This window comes from Mustela putorius, unplaced genomic scaffold (genome assembly GCF_011764305.1).
Source record: "Mustela putorius furo isolate JIRA1106 unplaced genomic scaffold, ASM1176430v1.1 tig00003858_pilon_pilon_pilon, whole genome shotgun sequence".
Taxonomy (NCBI): domain Eukaryota; kingdom Metazoa; phylum Chordata; class Mammalia; order Carnivora; family Mustelidae; genus Mustela; species Mustela putorius.
Window position 1 is genome coordinate 22,085,820 of NW_025422010.1, and position 21,226 is coordinate 22,107,045.

Sequence of the window (21,226 nt, forward strand, 5' to 3'; positions counted from 1 at the left end):
TACTTTTGTTCCTTTTTGAGCTTCTTGAATTAATTCATACTTAATTTTTATTTCATTTTATAAAATGAAATTATGAATTTTCTTGTGAGAATAATTTTACCCACATACAAAAGGCTTTGATATTAGGATTTTTATTATAAACATTTTCTAGGGCTCCCGGGTGGCTCAACTGGTTTAGAGTCTGCCTTCAGCTCAGGTTATGATCCCTGGGTCCTGGGACACAGCCCCACCTCAGGCTCCTTGCTCAGTGGGGAGTCTGCTTCTCCCTCTCCCTCTGTTCCTCCCCCGTGTTTGTGCTCTCTCTCTCTAAAATAAATAAAAAAACTTTAATAAACAAACAAACATTTTCTAGATACTCTGTGTTGGAAGTTTTAATTCATAATCCCTGTAGGTTATAAAGTTCAACATGAGTCTCTTAGATGAAAGTGGGAATGTTGAGGGAGAGTTGTTGATTTTAGAGAGGGTGATTAGGGAAAGGCCTATCAGGTTAATTGACAGACTGCAGTGAAATGAGGGAACGGTAAGAGCAAAAGCCTTGATAAGTTGTCTTAAATTTTATTTAATTGGAAGATGTAATCTCAGGTCTAGTTCTGTATTTAACCTATTCTGTATTTCCACTTCAATGATACTAATTCAGAGCCCACCTGTTTGCATAATTAGTACTAATATCACACTTGGCTACGAGGCAATCATAAACACAAATACCTGTATCAGAATATTTAGATTACCAGTGTAATACGGAATTTAACTTCTCATCTATTACTCTTGAACCCCTGAGAATATGGGCATGTTTCCACAGAAGTCCCAGTTTGAGAACTAGTATCCTTATACATTATTCTTTAGACATTTTCCTACTTCATTCCCAAGGGAAGGGATAGAGGGAGGAACAATAGTTATTCGTCTTGTTGTATTCATGTTTGATTAGAGTTTTTGTTGATCAGTAACTGTAGTGAAGGCATTTGGTGTTTCCCTTGGCTGCGTATAGCCCCTGAGCATTGTCCCTCCAGATTGTGAGATACATGGGAGAGCTTTCAGAAATTTATCTACTTAATTTTCCATACTATTTATGCTATCAGTACTCATATTGCCCATTCTCTAAGCAATCCATATGGATTACCAGCATTTTCTTTCATTTTGGTTAAAATTGTTCTGTATCTGTCTTCAGGTGTATTGCTTGAGTTTAGGACATTCATGTGGTTTCAGCATTGGTGGTATATTCTTCCAATTTCCACCTATTTTTCCTCTTTGGTTTGTGTTTGGAGAATGGACTTCTAGTAATCCTGCACCTATGCAGTGGTTTTCTTAGAAGTCTACTTTTCTCAGTTTTACTGAATGGTTAAGGAAAAGTCTTTTCCTCTAAGTCATGTGTTGGGATAACTTCATTTTAATGTTAAAACTGACAATTAATTATGTTTTTTTTAATTGTTTGACAGGTTGGAATCCGAGGTACTGATATAGTTGTGCTTGGAGTAGAAAAAAAATCTGTTGCCAAGCTTCAAGATGAAAGAACTGTAAGGAAAATTTGTGCCCTTGATGACCATGTTTGCATGGCCTTTGCAGGTACTTATAGAACTATAGTAATAATACAGAGTATCATAGTGTAGTAGGGTAACACAGTTGGCCCCTCCTTCAGTCATCCTGCTACGCTTATGCAACACATGGAGATATGCTCCATTTATTTATTTATTTATTTTAAGAATCTATTTATTTGACAGAGAGAGATCACAAGTAGGCAGAGAGGCAGGCAGAGAGAGAGCAGGGGAAGCAGTCTCCCCACTGAGTAGAGAGCCCGATGTGGGGCTCGATCCCAGGACCCTGAGATCATGACTTGAGCCGAAGGCAGAGGCCCAACCCACTAACCCACCCAGGTGCCCCCATTTCTTAACACAAACAGTATATCATATCTTTTCTGGAAGATCACATCTATATAAACATGGATTTTGATAATTAGTTTTGATAAAGCAGTAATGTTAAAAGATATATACAGTACCTTAATTATAACTTCAGGTAGCTGTGTTTTCTTTTTAAACTCTTTATTTTGAAACAATTACAGGTACTCAGAAAGTCATTTTAAAAAAGGGGGTGGGGGGCGCCTGGGTGGCACATTGGGTTGAGCATCTGACTCTTGGTTTCAGCTCGGGTCATGGTCTCTGGATCGTGGGATCAAGCCCTTGATCGTGGGATCAAGCAGTGCGGAGCCTGCTTAAGATCTCCCTCTACCTACCCCTCCTGCTTGTGCACTCGCTCTCTCTCACTAGCTCTCTCTTTCTGAAATAATCTTTCAAAACAGAACAAAACACAGGGAAGTATCCTTTATACTGCGTTTCCCCCAATGGTAACATCTTCAAAAACCAGTAAAATGACATTGTTACAAGCCACAGAGTTTATTCAGATTTAAACAGTTTTATATGCACTTATTTGCATATTGCACTTATTTGCATTTGTACATGTGTGTGTAGTTTTATTAGACTTATCACATGTGTAAGTTCATTTAACCATCACCACAATCAAGATACACAACTCTTGCATTAACCCAAGACTACCTCATGCTATTCCTCCTCGTCTCTAACCTCTGGTAGCCACTAATCCATTCTCTTCTCCATCTCTATAATTTTGTCATTTTGAGAATGTTTAGTGAATAGAATCCTGTGATACATATATAACCTTTTCATCTTAGCTTTTCTTGTTCAACATAATTCCCTTGCCATTCATCCAAGTTGTTGCATATATTAATAATCACTTGCTTTTTATTGCTGAGTAGTGTTCCATGATATGGATGTACCACACTTTTGTTAACAACTCACTGGTTGAAGGACATGGATTATTTCTAGTTTTTGCCCATTAAAAATAGAGTTGGTGTGAACATTTGTGTGCACGTTTTTGTGTGAACATAGGTTTTCCCTTTTTTGCAATAAATGCTGAAGAGTACAGTTGCTGGGTCATATGATCATATGATAATGCATGCTTAGTTTTATAAAAAGCTGGCAAATTGTTTTCCAGAGTGCCTGAACTATTTGCATTCCTACTAGCAATGTATAAATGATTCATTTTCTCTACTCCTCAACAACCTTTGGTGGTGTTACTGTTTTTAATTTTAGACATTCTTGTAAGTGTATAGTGCAATCTCATTGTGGGTTTAATTTGCATTTGACTCATGGGTAATGATGTGGAATAGATTTTCATGTGCTTATTTGCTTTTGTATTTTAGCAAACAAGGCATGTTTCTTGTGTGTGCGTGCACATGCATTCATTCCTTTTTTTCCCCCTGAAAAAAGACTTCACTGTACATAAAGAAAGCTAACATTAGCGACAGAGAAAGGAAGAAGGGTGGGGAGCCCAGGCAGCCCAGGGAAACAAGGGAGTATGGAGACAAAGCCCTTATGGAAAAGGAGACACCTGGGAGAGAAGGAGAGCTGAGAGTGGGCCAGGCAGGGAGAGGCCCCATTCTTGCCTGGTGTGGGTCCAGGGCAATGTCAAGGCAGGCTCTTGCTTCATCACACTGGTCCTCTTCTGGCCTCTGTTCTATGCTCCCTTCTGTTCCCTGAGCCCTTTTCGCTTCCCACCAGAGCCAAGAGCCTGAGGCGAGCCCCACCTTGCAACTTTAGTCTTTCCAGGGCCTCCTTTAGTCTTTCTACTCTTTCACAGGGCTTGGGGCTGGCACTGGGCCAGCAGCTCCTGCCAGCAGATATAGGTGTGGGCAACATGGCCTGGGGGCTCTCCTGGATATGGGTGCTAATATGGAGGCCCAATTGCATGCATAGCAAGCTGCAGTTCTCCCCACTGGTCTGGGATGGGGAGTCTTGGCAGCTGACCACCACCCTAGGCAGTATCAGAAGCTGTGGCACAGGTGATCTAGCTCAGCACTGGCCTTTGGCTCTTGCTTCTGGTAAGGTGGCAAGGTCTCAGAGCCCAGGTACTACCAGAGGGATTATGGCCTCATGAGGCTTAGGATCTGGCTGAGCAAAGACAGCTGGGCCTTCTCTTGCCAGACAGGGAATGTCTCTTGCTAGTCCAGGATCTGGGCAAAGACCACAAGGCTAAGCTGGCTTCACAGCTGTCTGCTCCAGAAGGTTACATCCAGGAAGAACTTCATGAGTGCCAGCAGTTGTAATGGTGATCTGACACCTTGCTCAGGGTACAGCACAGCTGCTGGAGCTTCCCTGGCCACTCCTGGATGTTCTTGAAGAGCAGGAGCAGAAACTGCTGGAGATTGGTCTTGTGTGGCAGGCAGAGCCGCCGCCCCCTGCCTCCCACACCAGCTCAGGACAGAAGCTCAGTTTGGCCCAAGAGGTCCCCATCAGTGGAGGCCCCTGTCTATGCAAGGGTACTCAGTGACAGGAACTTAATAGAGATAGCTCAGGCTAATGTCTCAGCCAGTCTCCAGGGGGCTGTTCTGCTGCTCACTCCAGCTCAGGCTAGTGTCATTTTTAAACACTCTTCCACCATGCTGACAGGGCCCCTGCAGTCCCAGAGCAGGATTGTGGCCTCCCAGTCTGTGAAATCCCTCCATGACCTCTTGCAGTGAGGGCCACAACCAGTGCTTATCTCCATCAAACTGATGGAAGAACCTATCCATACTAAGATCCCATAGGAAGCCAAAGGCTCCTGAACAAGTTTCTGGAGGCCACATCAGCCACTGGAAGAGCCACTGGAGCAGAGGCATCAGGCAGTCAAGGGTGCACAGGTAGAGGTTGGTCATGAGGCCACTGTGCGGGAAGGATAGCTGCTGGGCCACAGGGCATCTGAAGAACAGCCCCTTCAAGGAGCTATGTGGCTTCAGGTGTGAACAATCCAGGATACAATGCAGGAGGTGACACCTGGGTAAAAGCACTGTCTCACTGGGATGTACTGATAGGATAAGGCTTTCAGGTAACAGTAGGCTATCAGTAGTTAAGTTTTTGAGGAGTCAAAAGTTATATGCAGACTTCAGTTGGGGGAAAGGATTGGCATCCCAACCCTTGTGTTGTTTAAGGATCAATATTCTCCTAAAAAACCCATGCGTCAAAGAAGACATCAAAAGAGAGGCACCTGGATGGCTCAGTTGATTAAGCATCTGCCTTTGGTTCAGGTCATGATCCCAGAATCCTGGGGTTCCCTGCTCAAAAAAAAGCCTGCTTCTCCTTCTCCCTCTGCTGCTCCCACTTCTTGTGCTCTCTCTCCCTCTGTCAAATAAATAAATAAAACCTAAAAACAAAGACAGGAGAGAAATTAGAAAATATCTTGAGCCATGAAAATGAAAACATATCAGACTTATGGAATGCAGCAAAAGCAGTGCTAAGAGGAAAATTTGAAGCCATAGCTGCTTAATTTTTTAAGAAGAAGAAAATTTTCAATTAACTAGCCTAACATACCCTAAGAACTAAAAAAAGAAGACCAAACTAAACCTAAGGCTAGCACAAGGAAGGAAATAATAAAGATTAGAGATACAGAAAACAGGAGAACAAAAAACATAAATCAGTAAGACCAATAGTTTTGTTCTTTGAAAAGATCACCAGTATTGGCAAACCAGTTGGCAAACCAGTTGTTGCCTATGAACAAAAGAAGACTCAACTAAAAGCAGAAATGAAAAAGGAGACATTATACTAATGATTTTACAGAAATAAAAAGGATCATCAGAGGGTACTATGAACAGTCATAAACCAACAAATGAGAAGAAATTGACACATTTCTTGGAACATACAAATTACCTGGTTACTCAAGAAGAAGTGTGTGTGTGTGTGTGTGTGTGTGTGTGTGTATCTCAACAGATGTATAATATAATAAGTAAAGAGTGAATCAGTAATCAAAAACCTCCCAATAAAAAAACTCCATGACTCTCTGGTGAATTCTACCAAACACTGAAAGAAGAATTAATACCAACTCTCAAAGTCTTCAGTAAATTGAAGAAGGAATGCTTCCAAACTCATTCTATGAGGCCAGCATTACCATGATACCAAAACCAAAGACACTACAAGAAAAGAAAACTACAGACCAATATCCCTTATAAATATTGATGTAAAAATCCTCACAAAAATACTAGCAAACCAAATACAGCATATTAAAGGAGTTATATACCATGACCAAGTGGGTTTATTTCTGGAGTACAAAGATAATTCAACACATGAAAATCAATATAACTATACCACATTAACAAAATGAAGGACAAAAGTACATGATCATCTCAATTGATTCAGAAAAAGAATTTAACAACATTCAATATCCTTTCATGATGAAAACACTCAATAAACTAGGAATAGAAGGAAAAGATCTCCATATAATAAAAATCATTTATGAAAAACTCAAAAAGAACATCGTAGTTACAAAAGACTCAAAGCTTTTCATCTAAGATCAGGAATTAGCCAAGGATGCCTACTTTTGCCATTTCTATTTAACTTAATAGTGAAAGTCCTACCCTGAGCAATTAGGCAGGAAAAAAAAAGGCATCCAAATTGGAAGGGAAGAAATAAAACCAGCTCTGTTTACAGATGACATGATCTTGCATATAGAGAACTCTATAAAGAGTCCACAATAAAGGGGCAACTGGGTGGCTCAATCATTAGGTGTTTGGGTTCAGCTCAGATCATGATCCCAGAGTCCTGGGATCAAGCCCCACATTGAGCTCCCTCTCTCACTCCCCCGATTGTGTTCCCTCTCTCACTGTGTCTTTCTCTGTCAAATAAATAAATAAAATCGTATTAAAAAAAAAAAAGTTCCATACAAAAAAAACCTGTTAGAGGTAATAATTAAATTGAACAAAGTTGGAGCAAATAGTATCAACACAAAAAATTCAGTTGTGTTTCTGTACACTGATGGTGAACTATCTAAAAAGGAGATTGAGAGGGGCACCTGGGTGGCTCAGTGGGTTGAGCCGCTGCCCTCAGCTCAGGTCACGATCTCAGGGTCCTGGGATCGAGCCCCACATCAGACTCTCTGCTTGGCGGGGAGCCTGCTTCCCCATCTCTCTCTGCCTACCTCTCTGCCTACTTGTAATCTTTCTCTCTGTCAAATAAATGAATAAAATCTTTAAAAAAAATAAAAAGGAAATTAAGAGAAATAATTCTACTTAAAGTAGCATCAAAAAGAATAAAACACTTAGGAATAAATGTAACCAAGGAGACAAAAGACTTGTACACTGAAAACTATAAAACGTTCCTGAAAGAAATCGAAGAAGACACAAATAAATGTAAATGCCCCATTTATTTAAAATCTCAAAATACGTTTTTTTTTTTAAGATTTTATTTATTTATTTGACAGACAGAGATCACAAGTAGGCAGAGAGGCAGACAGAGAGAGAGAGGGGGAAAGCAGGCTCCCTGCCGAGCAGAGAGCCCGATGTGGGGCTCGATCCCAGGACCCCGGGACCATGACCTGAGCCGAAGGCAGAGGCTTTAACCCACTGAGCCACCCAGGCGCCCCTCAAAATACGTTTTAGGTTAAGTTCCACGCATAAGAATTTTAGTCACATCATGTGCCCAACACTTCCTATTTAGTTCCTTATGCAGCTCAGTCAGTTAAGCATCCAACTCTTGGTTTCAGCTGGGTCTGTAGAGTGGTAGAAAAATATTTGCAAAACTGTATCTGATAAGGGATTAATAACCAGAATATATAAAGAATGTGTGGAACACAACAGCAAAGAAGCAGACACCTGAATTCGAAAATGAGCAAAGAATTTAAATAGATATTTCTCCAGAGATAGATACAAATGGCCAATAAATCCATGAAAAAATACTCGATGTCACTAATCATTAAAGAAATGCAATCAAAACCCCAATGAATTACCACTTCACATCCATTAGGATGGCTATTACCAAGAAAACAAAATAAGGATTAACAAGACTGTGGAGAATTCCAAATTTTGTGGACTGTGGGTGAGAATGTAAAATAGTATAGTCACTATTGAAAACAATATGGTGGTTTCTTAAAAAATTAGATATAGAATTACCATGTGATCCAACCATTCCACTTCTGCATATATATCTGAAAGACCTGAAAGCAGGGACTCCAAAAGGTATTTGTATACCCATAATTGTAGCTTATAGGTAAAGATGGAACCACAATAGGTAAAAGATGGAAACAACACATGTATCCATCAGTGGATGAATGGGTAAACATAATGTGCTATATACGTACAATGGAATACAGTTAAGCCCTAATGAAGGAAATTCTGACACATGCTATGATATGGATGAACCTTGAAGACATTATGGTAAGTGAAATAAGCAGTCATATGGGATAATTACTTTATGGTTCCATTTATATGAGAATACCTGGACTAGTCAAACTCATAGACACAGGAAGTAGAATGGTGGTTGCCAGAGGGAGAGGGAGAATGGAAAGTTATTTCATGAGCTCATAGTTTCAGTTTGGGAAAATAAAGTCCCAGAGATGGATGGTGATGATTTTCCAACAGTATTCTTAGTTCCACTGTACTCTTTTTAAACTTAGAAATGGTTAAAATGATAAATTTTATGTTATGTACACTTTACTACAATAAAAGAAAAAAAAATTTTTTTAAGATTTTATTTATTTGACAGACAGAGATCACACGCAGGCAGAGAGAGAGAGGAGGAAACAGGCTCCCTGCTAAGCAGAGAGCCCTATGTGGGGTTCGATCCCAGAACCCTGGGATCAAGACCTGAGCAGAAGGCAGAGGCTTAACCCACTGAGCCACCCAGGCTCCCCAAGAAAAAAATTTGTAAAGAAATCATCTTAGTATAAATGATGTGAATGCTTTAACTTCTGGTATACCTACTTTTTTGACTTAATATAAAATTTTAATATGAGTACGACTTTTTAACAGAGAAAATAAGCATTTACTAATATTCTTCCCCATATGTTAATTGGTTTTTGTAATTGGAAAATGCCTAAATGTCTAATACTGGTGAACTAGCATAATCAAACATGGTATAGGCTCTAGAACCATACCAACCCGGTTCTAAGCCAGACTTCCTTGCCCACTACACCTGTGACTGTGGGCAAGGTACTTAACTGTTCCTTGCCCTCACTTTAATCTTAACATGAAGCTAATGATAGTGTTATCATTATTGATTTATTACAATAATTAAATGAGTTAATACATACGAAGCATTTTTAACAATGTCTGGCATGTATTATTAATATTACCACTACAATTACTACTACTACCATGTTATCATTCTTACTATTTAGGAGCAGTTTAAAAAGATCATAGTCCACAACTAAATGGTCAACTAATCTCCAGCAAAGCAGGAAAGAATATCCTCTTTTTTTGAAAGAGACTTTGTTGAAAGTCTCTTCAACAAATGGTATTGGGAAAACTGGACAGGGTCATGCAGAAGAATAAAAATGGGACCACCTTCTTACACCATACACAAAAATAAATTCAAAGTGGATGAAAGACCTAAATGTAAGATAGGAAACCATCAAAATCCTAGAGGAGAAAACAGGTAGCAACCTCTGACCTCAGCCTCATCAACTTCTTACTAGATATGTCACTGGGGGCAAGGGAAACAAAAGCAAAAATGAACTATTGGGACATTATCAAGATAAAAAGCTTCTGCACAGTGAAGGAAACAGTTAACAAAACTAAAAGACAACTGACGGAATGAGAGAAGATATTGCAAATGCCCTATCAGTGGTAAAGGCCTAGTATCCAGAATCTATTAAAAAAAAACTCGCCAAAACAACACTCAAAAAATAATCCAGTTAAGAAATGGGCAGAGAACATAAACAGACATTTCTCCAAAGAAGACATACAGATGGCTAACAGATACAGGAAAAGATGCTCAACATCACTCATCATCATGGAAATACAAATCAAAACCACAATGAGATCCACCTCACACCTGTCAGAATGGTTAAAATTAGCAACTCAGAAAACAACAGATGTTGGTAAGGATGCAGAGAAAGAGGAACCCTTTTGTGCTGTTGGTTGGAATGCAAACTGGTGCAGCTACTCTGGAAAACAGCATAGAGGTTTCTCAAAAAGTTAAAAATACAACTACCCTACAAGCCAGCAACTGCACTACTAGGAATTTATCCAAAGGATACAAAAATGCTGATTCCAAGGAGCAAACACACCCCAGTGTTTATAACGGCAACTATCAACAATAGCCGCCTTACAGAAAGAGCCCAAATTGTCCACTGACTGATGAATGGATAAAGAAGAGGTGTGTGTGTGTCTGTGTGTCTGTGTGTGTGTGTGTATAGGAAATTTACTCAGCCATCAAAAACAGTGAAGTCTTGTCATTTGCAATGATGTGGATGGAACTAGAGTGTATTATACTAAGCAAAATAAGTCAGTCAGAGAAAGATGAATATATGATTTCATTCATGTGGAATTTAAGAAACAAAACAGATGAGCACAGGAAGAAGAAAAATAAAGATAAAAACCTAGAGGGAGGCAAACCATAAGAGACTCTACAGTTAAGAGAGCAAACAGGGTTGCTGGAGGGGAAGAGGGTGGGAGGATTTATTAAATGGGTGAAGGCACTTGTTGGGATGAGCACTGGGTGTTGTATGTAAGTGATGAATCACTAAATTCTACTCCTGAAACCAGTAACACTCTATATACTAACTAAATTGAATTTAAATTTAAACAAAAGAGGTCATAGGATCTATATGTATTGACATGAAAAGTATTTACAATATATATTAAAAATAGTGGATTATTGAATAATATGTATAATATTGTTTTGTTTATAACTTGTGGAATTATATGGTAGCTTTTATTCCCTCTGTTGGAATATTTTACAATGAGTACATATCAGAAAAAATATATCATCTTGAAAAAATCACATTCTTTTGTCAATGTTGTTATATTGCACTTTTAATTTTTAGAAAACAGCCCTTAGGGAAAAAAAAATCAAAGAATTTGAAAAAAATAATTCTTTCATGTGCCATGTAGCATTCCATTTAAAAGTAGAAATTTTACACTGTGAAAGTAATTTCAAGATACAGTTTTGGTATGAATTCAAAAGCACTAGAGGGGCACCTGGGTGGCTCAGTCAGCCCTGCGCCTCCCTTTGGCTCAGGTCATGATCCCAGGGTCTGGGGATCCAGGGTCCTGAGATTAAACCCCTCAGCAGGCTCCCTGCTCAGCAGGGAGTCCTTTTCTTCCTCTAGCTCTCTCTTGCTTGCTCTCTTTCTCAAATAAATAAAATCTTTAAAAAAACAAATGAAAGCACTAGATGGAAGACTTGTTTCTTTTATAGATTGCTTATATATAAACACAGTGAAATTGCAGTTGTTTTAAGTTTTTATTTAAATTCCAGTTAGTTGGGGCACCTGGGTGGCTCAGTGGGTTAAAGCCTCTGCCTTTAGCTCAGGTCATGATCTCAGAGTCCTAGGGTTGAGCCCCTCATCAGGTTCTCTGCTCAGCAGGGAGCCTGCTTCCCCCCAACCCTGCCTGCCTTTCTGCCTACTTGTGATCTCTGTCAGATAAATAAAATTTTTAAAATCTTTAAAATAATTTCCAATTAGTTAACATATAGTGTATTATTGGTCTCAAGTATACAATATAGTGATTCAACACTTTTTTTTTTTTTTAAATTTTATTTATTTGTCAGAGAAAGAAAGAGAGAGCATAAAGCAGGGGGAGCAGCAGGCAGACAACAGGGAGAAGCAGGCTTCCCGCTGAGCAAGGAGCCGGTTGTGGGACTCAATCCCAGAACCCTGGGAATATGACCTGAACTGAAGGCAGATGCTTAACAGACTGAACCACCCAGGCTTCCTTAATTCAACACTTCTTAACAACACCCATTGCTAATCACAAGTGTACTTCTTAATCCCCATTTCTATTTCACCCATCCCTCAACCCCTCTGATAGCCCTCACTTTATTCCCCATAGTTAAGAGTCTGTTTCTATTTCTTGGTTTGTCTCTTTTTTTCCCCTTTGCTCATTTGTTTTGTTTCTTAAGTTCCACATATGATTGAAATCATATAATACTTACCTTCTCTGACTTATTTTGCTTAGCATGATATTCCCTATCTCTAGCCATGTCATTACAAATGGCAAGATCTGGGGCGCCTGGGTGGCTCAGTGGGTTAAAGCCTCTGCCTTCAGCTCAGGTCATGATCTCAGGGTCCTGGAATCGAGTCCCACATCGGGCTCTCTGCTTGGCAGGGAGCCTGCTTCCTCCTCTCTCTGCCTTCCTCTCTGCCTACTTCTGATCTGTCTCTGTCAAAGGAATAAATAAAATCTTAAAAAAAAAAAAAAAACAAATGGCAAGATCTCATTCTTTTTATGGCAGAGTAATATTCTATTATGTATATATATGTATATACCACATCTTTTTTATTCATTCATCAGTCAATGGAACTTGGGCTATTTCCATAATTTGGCTATTATAAGTAATGATGCTGTAAACATCAGGGTGCATGTATCCTTTTGAATTAGTATTTTTATATTCTTTGGGTAAATATCTAATAGTGTGATTACTGGATTATAGAGTAGTTGTATTTTTAACTTTCTGAGGAATCTCCATACTGTTTACCAGAGTGGCTGCACCAGTTTGCATTCCCACCAACAGTGCAAGTGTTCCCCTTTCTCCACATCCTTGCCAACACATACTCTTTCTTGTGTTGTTGATTTTAGCCATCCTGACAGGTGTGAGGTGTTATCTCATTGTAGTTTTGATTTGTATTTCCTTGATGATGAGTGATGCTGAGCATCTTTTCATGTGTCTGTTGGCCATCTGTATGTCTTCTTTGGAAAAATGTCTATTCATGTCTCTGTCCATTTTATAGTTGCATTATTCATTTTGGGGGTGTTGACTTTTATAAGTTCTTCAAATATTTTGGATACTAACCTTTCTCAGGTCATTTGCAAGTATCTTCCATTTTGTAGGAAGAACAAATATTTTTAAAATGTCTATAGTACCCAAAGCAATCTACATATTTAATGCAAGCCCTATCAAAATACCAACAGCATTTTTCACAGAGCTAGAACAAAGAATCCTAAAATTTGTCTGGAACCACAAAACACCCTGTATATAGTCAAAGAAACCTTGATAAAGAAAAGCAGGGATCACAATTCCAGACTTCAAGTTATATTACAAGGCTGAGTGATCAAAGCGGTATGGTACCAGCACAAAAACAGACATATAGATCTGTCGAACAAAATAGAAAACCCAGAAATGAACTGTTGGTCAATTGATCTTAGGGAGAATAGGAAAGAATAGCATGGGAAAAAGACCGCCTCCAAAAAAAAAAAAAATTCAACAAATGGTGTTGAGAAAACTGCAAAACAACATGCATAAAAATGAAACTGGACCACCTTCTTACACCATACACAAAAACAAATTCAAAATGGATTAAAGACCTAAATGTGAGACCTGAAACCATAAAAATCCTAGAGGATAACATAGGCATTAACTTCTTTTACATTGCCCATAGCAACTTCTTTCTAGATATGTCTCCTTAGCCAAGGGAAACAAAAGCAAACATAAACTATTGGGACTTTCATCAAAATAAAAAGTTTCTAGGGACACCTGGATGGTTCAGTTGGTTAAGCATCTGCCTTCAGCTCAGGTCACTGATCCCAGAGTCCTAGGGTTAAGTCCTGCATCAGGCTCCTTGCTCACCAGGGAGCCTGCTTCTCCCTCTATATGCAACTCCCCCTGCTTGTCCGTTCTCTCTCTCCCACTCTGAGAAATAAATAAATAAAATCTTTAAAAAAAATTAAAAATCTTCTACACAGCAAAGGAAACAAGAAAACTAAAACATAACCTACAGAATGTGAAAATGCAGTTTTCAATGCTATCTTTAAATTGAAGTTCTCTTTTTCCTAGAAATTTGGTATTGATTAGTGTAATTGTTATTTCTTATGTTAAAAACAAACACAATCACATAAATGTATTACTTATACGGTTTGGCAAATTTATCACTAATTTTTTTTTCTTGAATCAGTTATATCACTACTTTTTAAATATACTTCTATGTTTCTGTAGTTTTGGATCATATTTACATTGTAAAGGAGCTCCTTTCGGGTCACATTTTCTAATTGAGTGTAGCTTTTAATCCATAGGATAGGTAAAGTGAATCTCTTCTCATTTCTTTCTCTTGTATAACATTTTTAAAATAACTTTTAAAAACTGTTTTTAAAAAGTAGAGTCCCCCCAACATGGGGCTCAGACTCACAACCCCAAGATCAAGAGTCACATGCTCTACAAACTGAGCCAGCCAGATGCTTCTCATATTTTGCAGAGAGAAGAGAATAGAATCCGTTTCTCCCTCTTCAGCTACCCAATTAAAATTTGCACCTCAATACCCATGACTATTGGGGTGATTCTTAGTGGCATATTGTGACAGGTTCTTTATTATCTTCAGGGATTGACCATTCTTCCATTTGTAGAAACACAATTTGAAATGGTGTGGAAGTGGAAAATGAGTTTGTGAATGCAAAAGACTGATGATTATTTGAGAAATGACTTACAGAGATTTTGTGAATGCATTTTCCTGGCAGTGTGCTATTAAGAGAATGGGGAAAGAAACAAAATGGCCATGTAAAGGACAAATGCCAGAGAAGTCTTTAATAGAAATTTTTGCAACTGTTGCATTTAAGTTTTGGGCCAGTTGTTGTTTTTATAGAATCATATTCTATTCCTTATGGAAATGTGGAAAATTAATTACATGAGGTTTTGGTATGGCAAAAGGAAGACTATTTTCTTTTTCTGTTTTAATATTCTTGATTTTCAAACCCTTAATAATCTTAGACAAAAAGCTAATAGAAATCACATGTCACAGTTATATTGAATGCAGTTTGAATTCAATGGGTATGTGTTTGATAATGAGTATATTGATTTTGGAACCAGAATAAACCATCAGCCTTTGATCAGTCTGCCTTTGATATCTTCCCCAAAAATAGTTTTTAAAAACATGACTATAGAGATTTTTAGAAAATGTTCAATAAAATCTAATAAACAGACCAACCACTGTGAGTTAAACCATTTTGATCTTTCGAAAATAGTTTACTTAGCGTCAGTGTTTATTTTTCTTTAAAACCATTTTTAAAAAGATTTCATTTATTTGAGAGAGAGAGAGCATGAGAGGGGGGAGGGTCAGAGGGAGAAGCAGACTTCCCACTGAGCAGGGAGCCTGGAACTTGATCAAGCCAAGGAACTTGATCCTAGGAGTCCAGGATCATGACCTGAGCTGAAAGCAGTTGCTTAACTGGCTGAGCCACCCAGGTACCCCTAAAACTAGTTCTTTTAAAAGTAAATAAGAATGTATTAGATTAAGTATTAAATGTTGGACGAGTGATATTCTGTTTTGTAGATTATTTATTATTTATAATGGACGTATATTGAAAAAACAATGGACATTATAAGAAAGATTTCATGGTAGCTAAAAAGAAAAAAACCCTTTTGACAAAAGTCATTCTTTTTTGAAAATGTATTACCTACTTTTATAGGACTGACTGCTGATGCTAGAGTAGTAATAAACAGAGCCCGTGTGGAGTGCCAGAGTCATAAGCTCACAGTCGAGGACCCAGTCACCGTAGAATATATAACTCGCTTCATAGCAACCTTAAAGCAGGTAAGCCACTATTCCAACAGATTTCTAAAGGTTTTCTTCTTTTACATCATTACGGTTCCTGTTATGAGAATACTACAATATTTCCAGTCATTTAATCTATTTTTTTTAAAGATTTTATTTATTTGTCAGAGAGAGAGAAGGAGCGAGAGCGAGCACAGGCAGACAGAATGGCAGGCAGAGACAGAGGGAGAAGCAGGCTCCCTGCCAAGCAAGGAGCCCGATGTGGGACTCGATCCCAGGACTCTGGGATCATGACCTGAGCCGAAGGCAGCTGCTTAACCAACTGAGCCACCCAGGCATCCCTCCAGTCATTTAATCTATTAAATCTACTAAAACCCTTATTCTTTCTCACACTTACTTCATATTCATACTCTTATTCCAGTGGACTGCATTGATTTGAGCATTAGAAATCTCAATTACTATCAATTCTAAGAATTATATTAAAATTTCAAAGAGCAATAAATCTCATATTTTAAGAGGATTTCTATACCTCTAGTGATACAGTAATGAAAACTTTTTTTTTTTTCTTAATATGTTTACTAAAGAAGCATGGTTCTTTTATCTACAAACCTAACCACAACTGAGCAGGTTTGGATATGACCTGTTTTGTTTTGTTTTAAGATTTATTTGTTATTATTATTTTTTAAAACCTAAGTTTTTTGTATTTATTATTATTTTAGAGAGAGAGAAAGAGTGCAATGGGAGGGGGACAGAGGAGAGGGAGAGAAAGAATCTTAAACAGGCTCCACACTGAGCACAGCCCAATGCAGGGCTCAGTCCACAACACTGAGATCACAACATGAGGGGAAATCAGGAGTCAGATGCTCAACCTACTGAGCCACCCAGGCACCTCTGGATAGAATTTCTGAATTCATACACAGGTACATGGTTTGACATTAAGTATAATCACAATGTATATAAGTATTTGTTCTCTTTTATGTGTACTTTACATTTGTCAGCATAATCCTTATGCATGCTTCTCATTCTTACGAACTATATAAGACTGTTTCCAGTTGTTCACTGGTAATTATTTAGATTGTTTCCAGTTTCTTTCCATTTCTCATTCTCTTTCTCAATTTAGTACTTTAATAACATTACTCTATCTTTGTCACAGCCTTTATTTTTCTTTTTTGAATTATATTGCTAAATTAATTTTCAGTAAGAAATTACTAGATTAGAGATTGTAATTGGTTTTAAGACTCTTGTTATATGTAGCTAAATTGCTTGCTAAAAAGATTGAACCAATTTTTATTGTGCAACCAGCAAGGCATAAATGTATCCCTGAAGGATCATCAGCCTAGGGTTTTCATTTTTTTTTTTTATTTAGCAAATAAGTATAACATAGTACTGTAATAGTTGTTTTAATTTGTATTTTATAATTAGTAGTGAGGTTGATTTTTTTTCCCCCACATGTTGGTTTGCTATTTTCATTTCTTCTAGTGTAAACTATCTGTCCTTTTGACAGGCACTCTGGTGGTTAAAAATGTGCCTCCAAGAGCCAGAATTTGGGTGTTTTGAATCCTGGGTTTGTTACTTCCTAGTTAGTGTTGTGAGCACACTATTTAGCCTGTTTTGTCTTAATTTTCTTATTTATAGAATAAACATTAAAATAATACCTACTTTGTTGAGTTGTATTACGGATTAAATGATTTAATACATTTAAAGCATTTAGAACACCTTCTGGCATGGATTTTGCCATTTGTCCATGTAGAGATTTTTTAAATAAATTATATATATTCTAGATACTAAAGTTTTAAATTATATACTTATAAAAAGGTACCTTGTTTTTTTTTAATTTATGTTGCAAGGAAGTCCAACATTTTTATATTATTCTACTTTACCTTTTTATTTGCTTTGATTTTCTCAGCAGTTAAAAAGTTATCCACTGGGGCGCCTGCATGGCTTAGTAGGCTAAGCATCCACCTCTTGATCTCAGCTCAGGGCTTGATCTCAGGGTCCTGAGTTCAAGCTTCCTGCTGAGCTCCACACTATATTCACCAAAAAAGCAAGGTGTAGAACATTGTGTATATGAAGTTCCCAATTGTGGTTTTTATTTTTTCTTCTAGAAGAATAAAGGCTCCCACATAAAACTTTTAATATTGTAAACCTGTAACAGTGTGATTGCTACTGGGAAGGGATCTGGGGCTCTGCAACAAAAGAGATCCTTTATGTACACCTTTTGTACTTTTAAATTATTTTAAGCCTGGGCAAGTACTTTTTCATTAAAGAAAAAGAAACATGGTTGATTAAACAAATAAAGGGGTCTCTCCTCTGAGGTATATTTACAAAGCATCTACTTCATACCTCTGTGTGAACTAGGAATATTAGGAAATACAGAAGAATGAAGACAAATAAACCCAGTTCTTTAAGAATTATTTACATTTTTGCCCAACTGTTTGCATTCAAAATTTGAGGTCCTAATAAAAATACATAATAATAAAATATAAAAATGGAAAAAGAGGTGTAAGTTTGAGCTTTCTGTCAGGGCTGCCCTATGTTCAACTTCTAAGAGCACCAGTCTTAGAATTAGTGTGAATTCCATTCTTTGGAGCACAATCCAGGAAGTCTTGGCACTAAAGTAAAAAGAAATACAATTGGTTTCCAGTGCCCTGCTGTCTGGGAAGAAAAAAATGTGTTTTCTTCTAAAGAGACAAAAGGTTTCCTTGTTTGAGAAATGTCTTAGTTGAGTTTTCTGTAGAGATAACTTAGTATATAGGGAACAGAATATATTTGATAATAATAGTATCAAGTAAGAATATTGATTATAATGGTAACAATTATTGTGTCTCTCAAAGTCAGCCCCAAGAACTCACTTCCAAAGTACAGCTCACTAAAATCAGCTTTACTAGGTAGTTCTCTGCTATATTAACAAGATTATAATCCAGTTATGTTACCAAAAAATATATAAAGAAACAAGACAATGGTTTTAAGACCATATATAAGCAAAGTTACTATTTTGTTTTATCCACCATATACATTCAAAGTTACTATTTTGTTTTATCCACTGTATACATTAATTTCATTAAAATTTCATCATGGATTGAAGTTAGTCCAGAAAAAGTCAGGAAGAGGATCTTAAATACATAATAAGAATCGAAAAAATTATTTTAGCAGGAATACTTTACTATTAAAAAATTTTTTTAAGATTACTGATTTATTTGGGGGAAAGAGAGCAGAAGCAGGCAGGGGGCAGAGGGAGATGGAGAAGCAGGCTCCCCACTCGGCAAGGACCCCTACATGGGGCTTGATCTCAGGACCCTGAGTTCATGACCTGAGCTGAAGGCAGACACTCCCATTAACTGAGCCACCCAGGCACCCCTGCTATCATAATTTCTTAGTTGATAATAGTGTCATTCTTTGTATGGCCTCATACAGAAAGTAATTATAAAAACATTAATATTTTTCAGAAATACACACAAAGCAATGGACGAAGACCTTTTGGCATTTCTGCCTTAATTGTAGGTTTTGATGATGATGGTATCCCAAGATTATATCAGACTGATCCCTCTGGTACTTACCATGCTTGGAAGGTAAGTCATGAATTTGTTAATGCATTTTAGAAGTTGAATACATGTATTCACAGTGAATGTCACTTTCAGGGACAGGACAAAAAAGTACGTTGCATTAAAGTATTGATGATGGTACAAACTTTACATAACTACTTAGCTAGTCAGCAACTATGATGTTTTGATGGATAGAAAAAGACTTTGGTGTTTTGTTTTTATATATTTATTTAACTGACAGAGAGAGAGAAAGAAAGAGAACACAAGAAGGGGGAATAGGCAGAGGGAGAGGCAGGCTCCCCGAGGAGCAGAGAGCCCGATGCAGGACTCAATCCCATGATGCTGGGATCATGACCTGAGCCAAAGGTGGACATTTAACTGACTGAGCCACCCAGGTGCCCCAACACTTTGGTTTAATAATCACAGGGTCTTCTTTTGAAAAGATGTGACAAACCTAAGTATCTATAAATGGCCAAGTAAGAGATATATCTGATTCCTAGCATCATTCATTCTTCTAAATAAGTACTGCCTCATACAGATACTTGGTTTGAGTAGAAATAGTCTTTCTGCTTTTAATTGAATGAGAATTTAACCCCATAGTGAAATTTTTTTAATGTTTTTATAATTATTTTATTTTATGATTAGTTTTTATTCTTTTTTTTTAATTTTTATTTTTTATAAACATATATTTTTATCCCCAGGGGTACAGGTCTGTGAATCGCCAGGTTTACACACTTCACAGCACTCACCATAGCACATACCCTCCCCAATGTCCATAACCCCACCCCCTTCTCCCAACCTCCCTCTCTCCAGCAACCCTCAGTTTGTTTTGTGAGATTAAGAGTCACTTATGGTTTGTCTCCCTCCCAAACCCATTTGTTTCACTGATTCTTCTCCTACCCAGCCATAGTGAAATATTTAATGCATTCTCTATTCTAGGAGAGTTAGAGTACCCCAAACTATGAATCTCTATTAATATGGCAGTACATTACAATTGTTCCCACATCATTCCTAGAATATAGCTTCTTTTCTGCATAAGTTATTATTCTTCTTTCAGTACCCCAATAATCTGTTTAATGGTACACTCAAATCTAATACAAAAGTCTAGGGTCTAGGGAAACTAGTAGCAATTTCCAGAAACAAATTTTTGTATATTCTCATATATAAAAATAGAAACACATTATAGAATCTGAATAATTTTTCGATTATTAGAAGTTTAAAGGGATGCCTGGGTAGCTCAGTCAGTTAAATGTCTGCCTTTGGCTTAGGTCATGATCCCAGAGTCTTGGGATTGAGCCTTGCGTTGATTCCCTGCTCAACAGGGAGCCTGCCTCTGCTTCTCCCTCTGCCCCTCCCCCCACTCATTCTCACTCTCTCTTGCTCTCTCTCAAATTTATAAATAAAATGTTTTTTAAAAAAGTTTAAATACCCAGGCTTTGAATATTTTCATGAAGTGTTTATTTTACTATTATTAAAAGCCATATAAATTAATGGGTCTTTATGCCTGTATTAACTAAAGGAATTGATCTGAGCTGACCACACTCATGCTGTTTTATTAACCAATTAACCAGGCCAGTAAAACAGTGGATTATATTCTTGCCACAAAGATCTGGATACTGGTAGCCACACATTTTCTTTTAAGCTAACTAGACAAACTAATTGGTAATCAGAAACTATGAATTTACCTACTGCAGATACCAGACTTTTTGTACCAATTTAAGAAATCTTTTACATGTACTAGATTTCTTATGCCTCCTAAATCTATACCTTGAACAAAACAAGTTACTACCCTCAGTCTTTCTCTAAATATTTTAAAGTGTGCCATCTCCTGTTTGTATTAATCATTATATCATTATATTTCATTTCAATATCATAACAACAATTTCCAAGTTTACATAATTTTCCATTTTAATTTGATTGTTCCCTAGGGTCATACTGAGAACCATTTTATTTTATTTTAAAATCAACTAGTTAGGAAAATTATGGAATTTTTATTTTTCAATTATTTTTATTTTTATTTTTATTTATTAGAGAGAGAGTACAAGCAGGGGGAGCCTTACAGAGAGAGGAACAAGCAGACTCCCCGCTGAACAGGGAGCCCAACATGGGGCTTGATCCCACAGTCCTGAGATCATGACATGAACTGAAGGCAGACACCTAACCAACTCGGCCACCCAGGCTCCCCCAAATTATGGAATTTTTAAATTGTTGGGTATTGATCATCTAGG

The 21,226-nt window shown here is 37.5% G+C and overlaps 1 protein-coding gene and 1 pseudogene across 1 annotated transcript in view; one reads left to right on the forward strand and one right to left on the reverse strand.

Moving 5' to 3' along the window:
* PSMA8 (proteasome 20S subunit alpha 8) overlaps positions 1-21,226 on the forward strand; it is a 41,100-nt gene that overhangs the window by 9,422 nt on the left and 10,452 nt on the right. Inside the window, exons 2-4 of the mRNA XM_004742862.3 lie at positions 1,434-1,560; positions 15,371-15,495; positions 18,903-19,025. Of these exons, the coding sequence (XP_004742919.3) occupies positions 1,434-1,560; positions 15,371-15,495; positions 18,903-19,025 (375 nt within the window). The remainder of the gene's footprint in view (positions 1-1,433; positions 1,561-15,370; positions 15,496-18,902; positions 19,026-21,226) is intronic.
* LOC106004816 lies at positions 3,345-7,937 on the reverse strand (annotated as a pseudogene).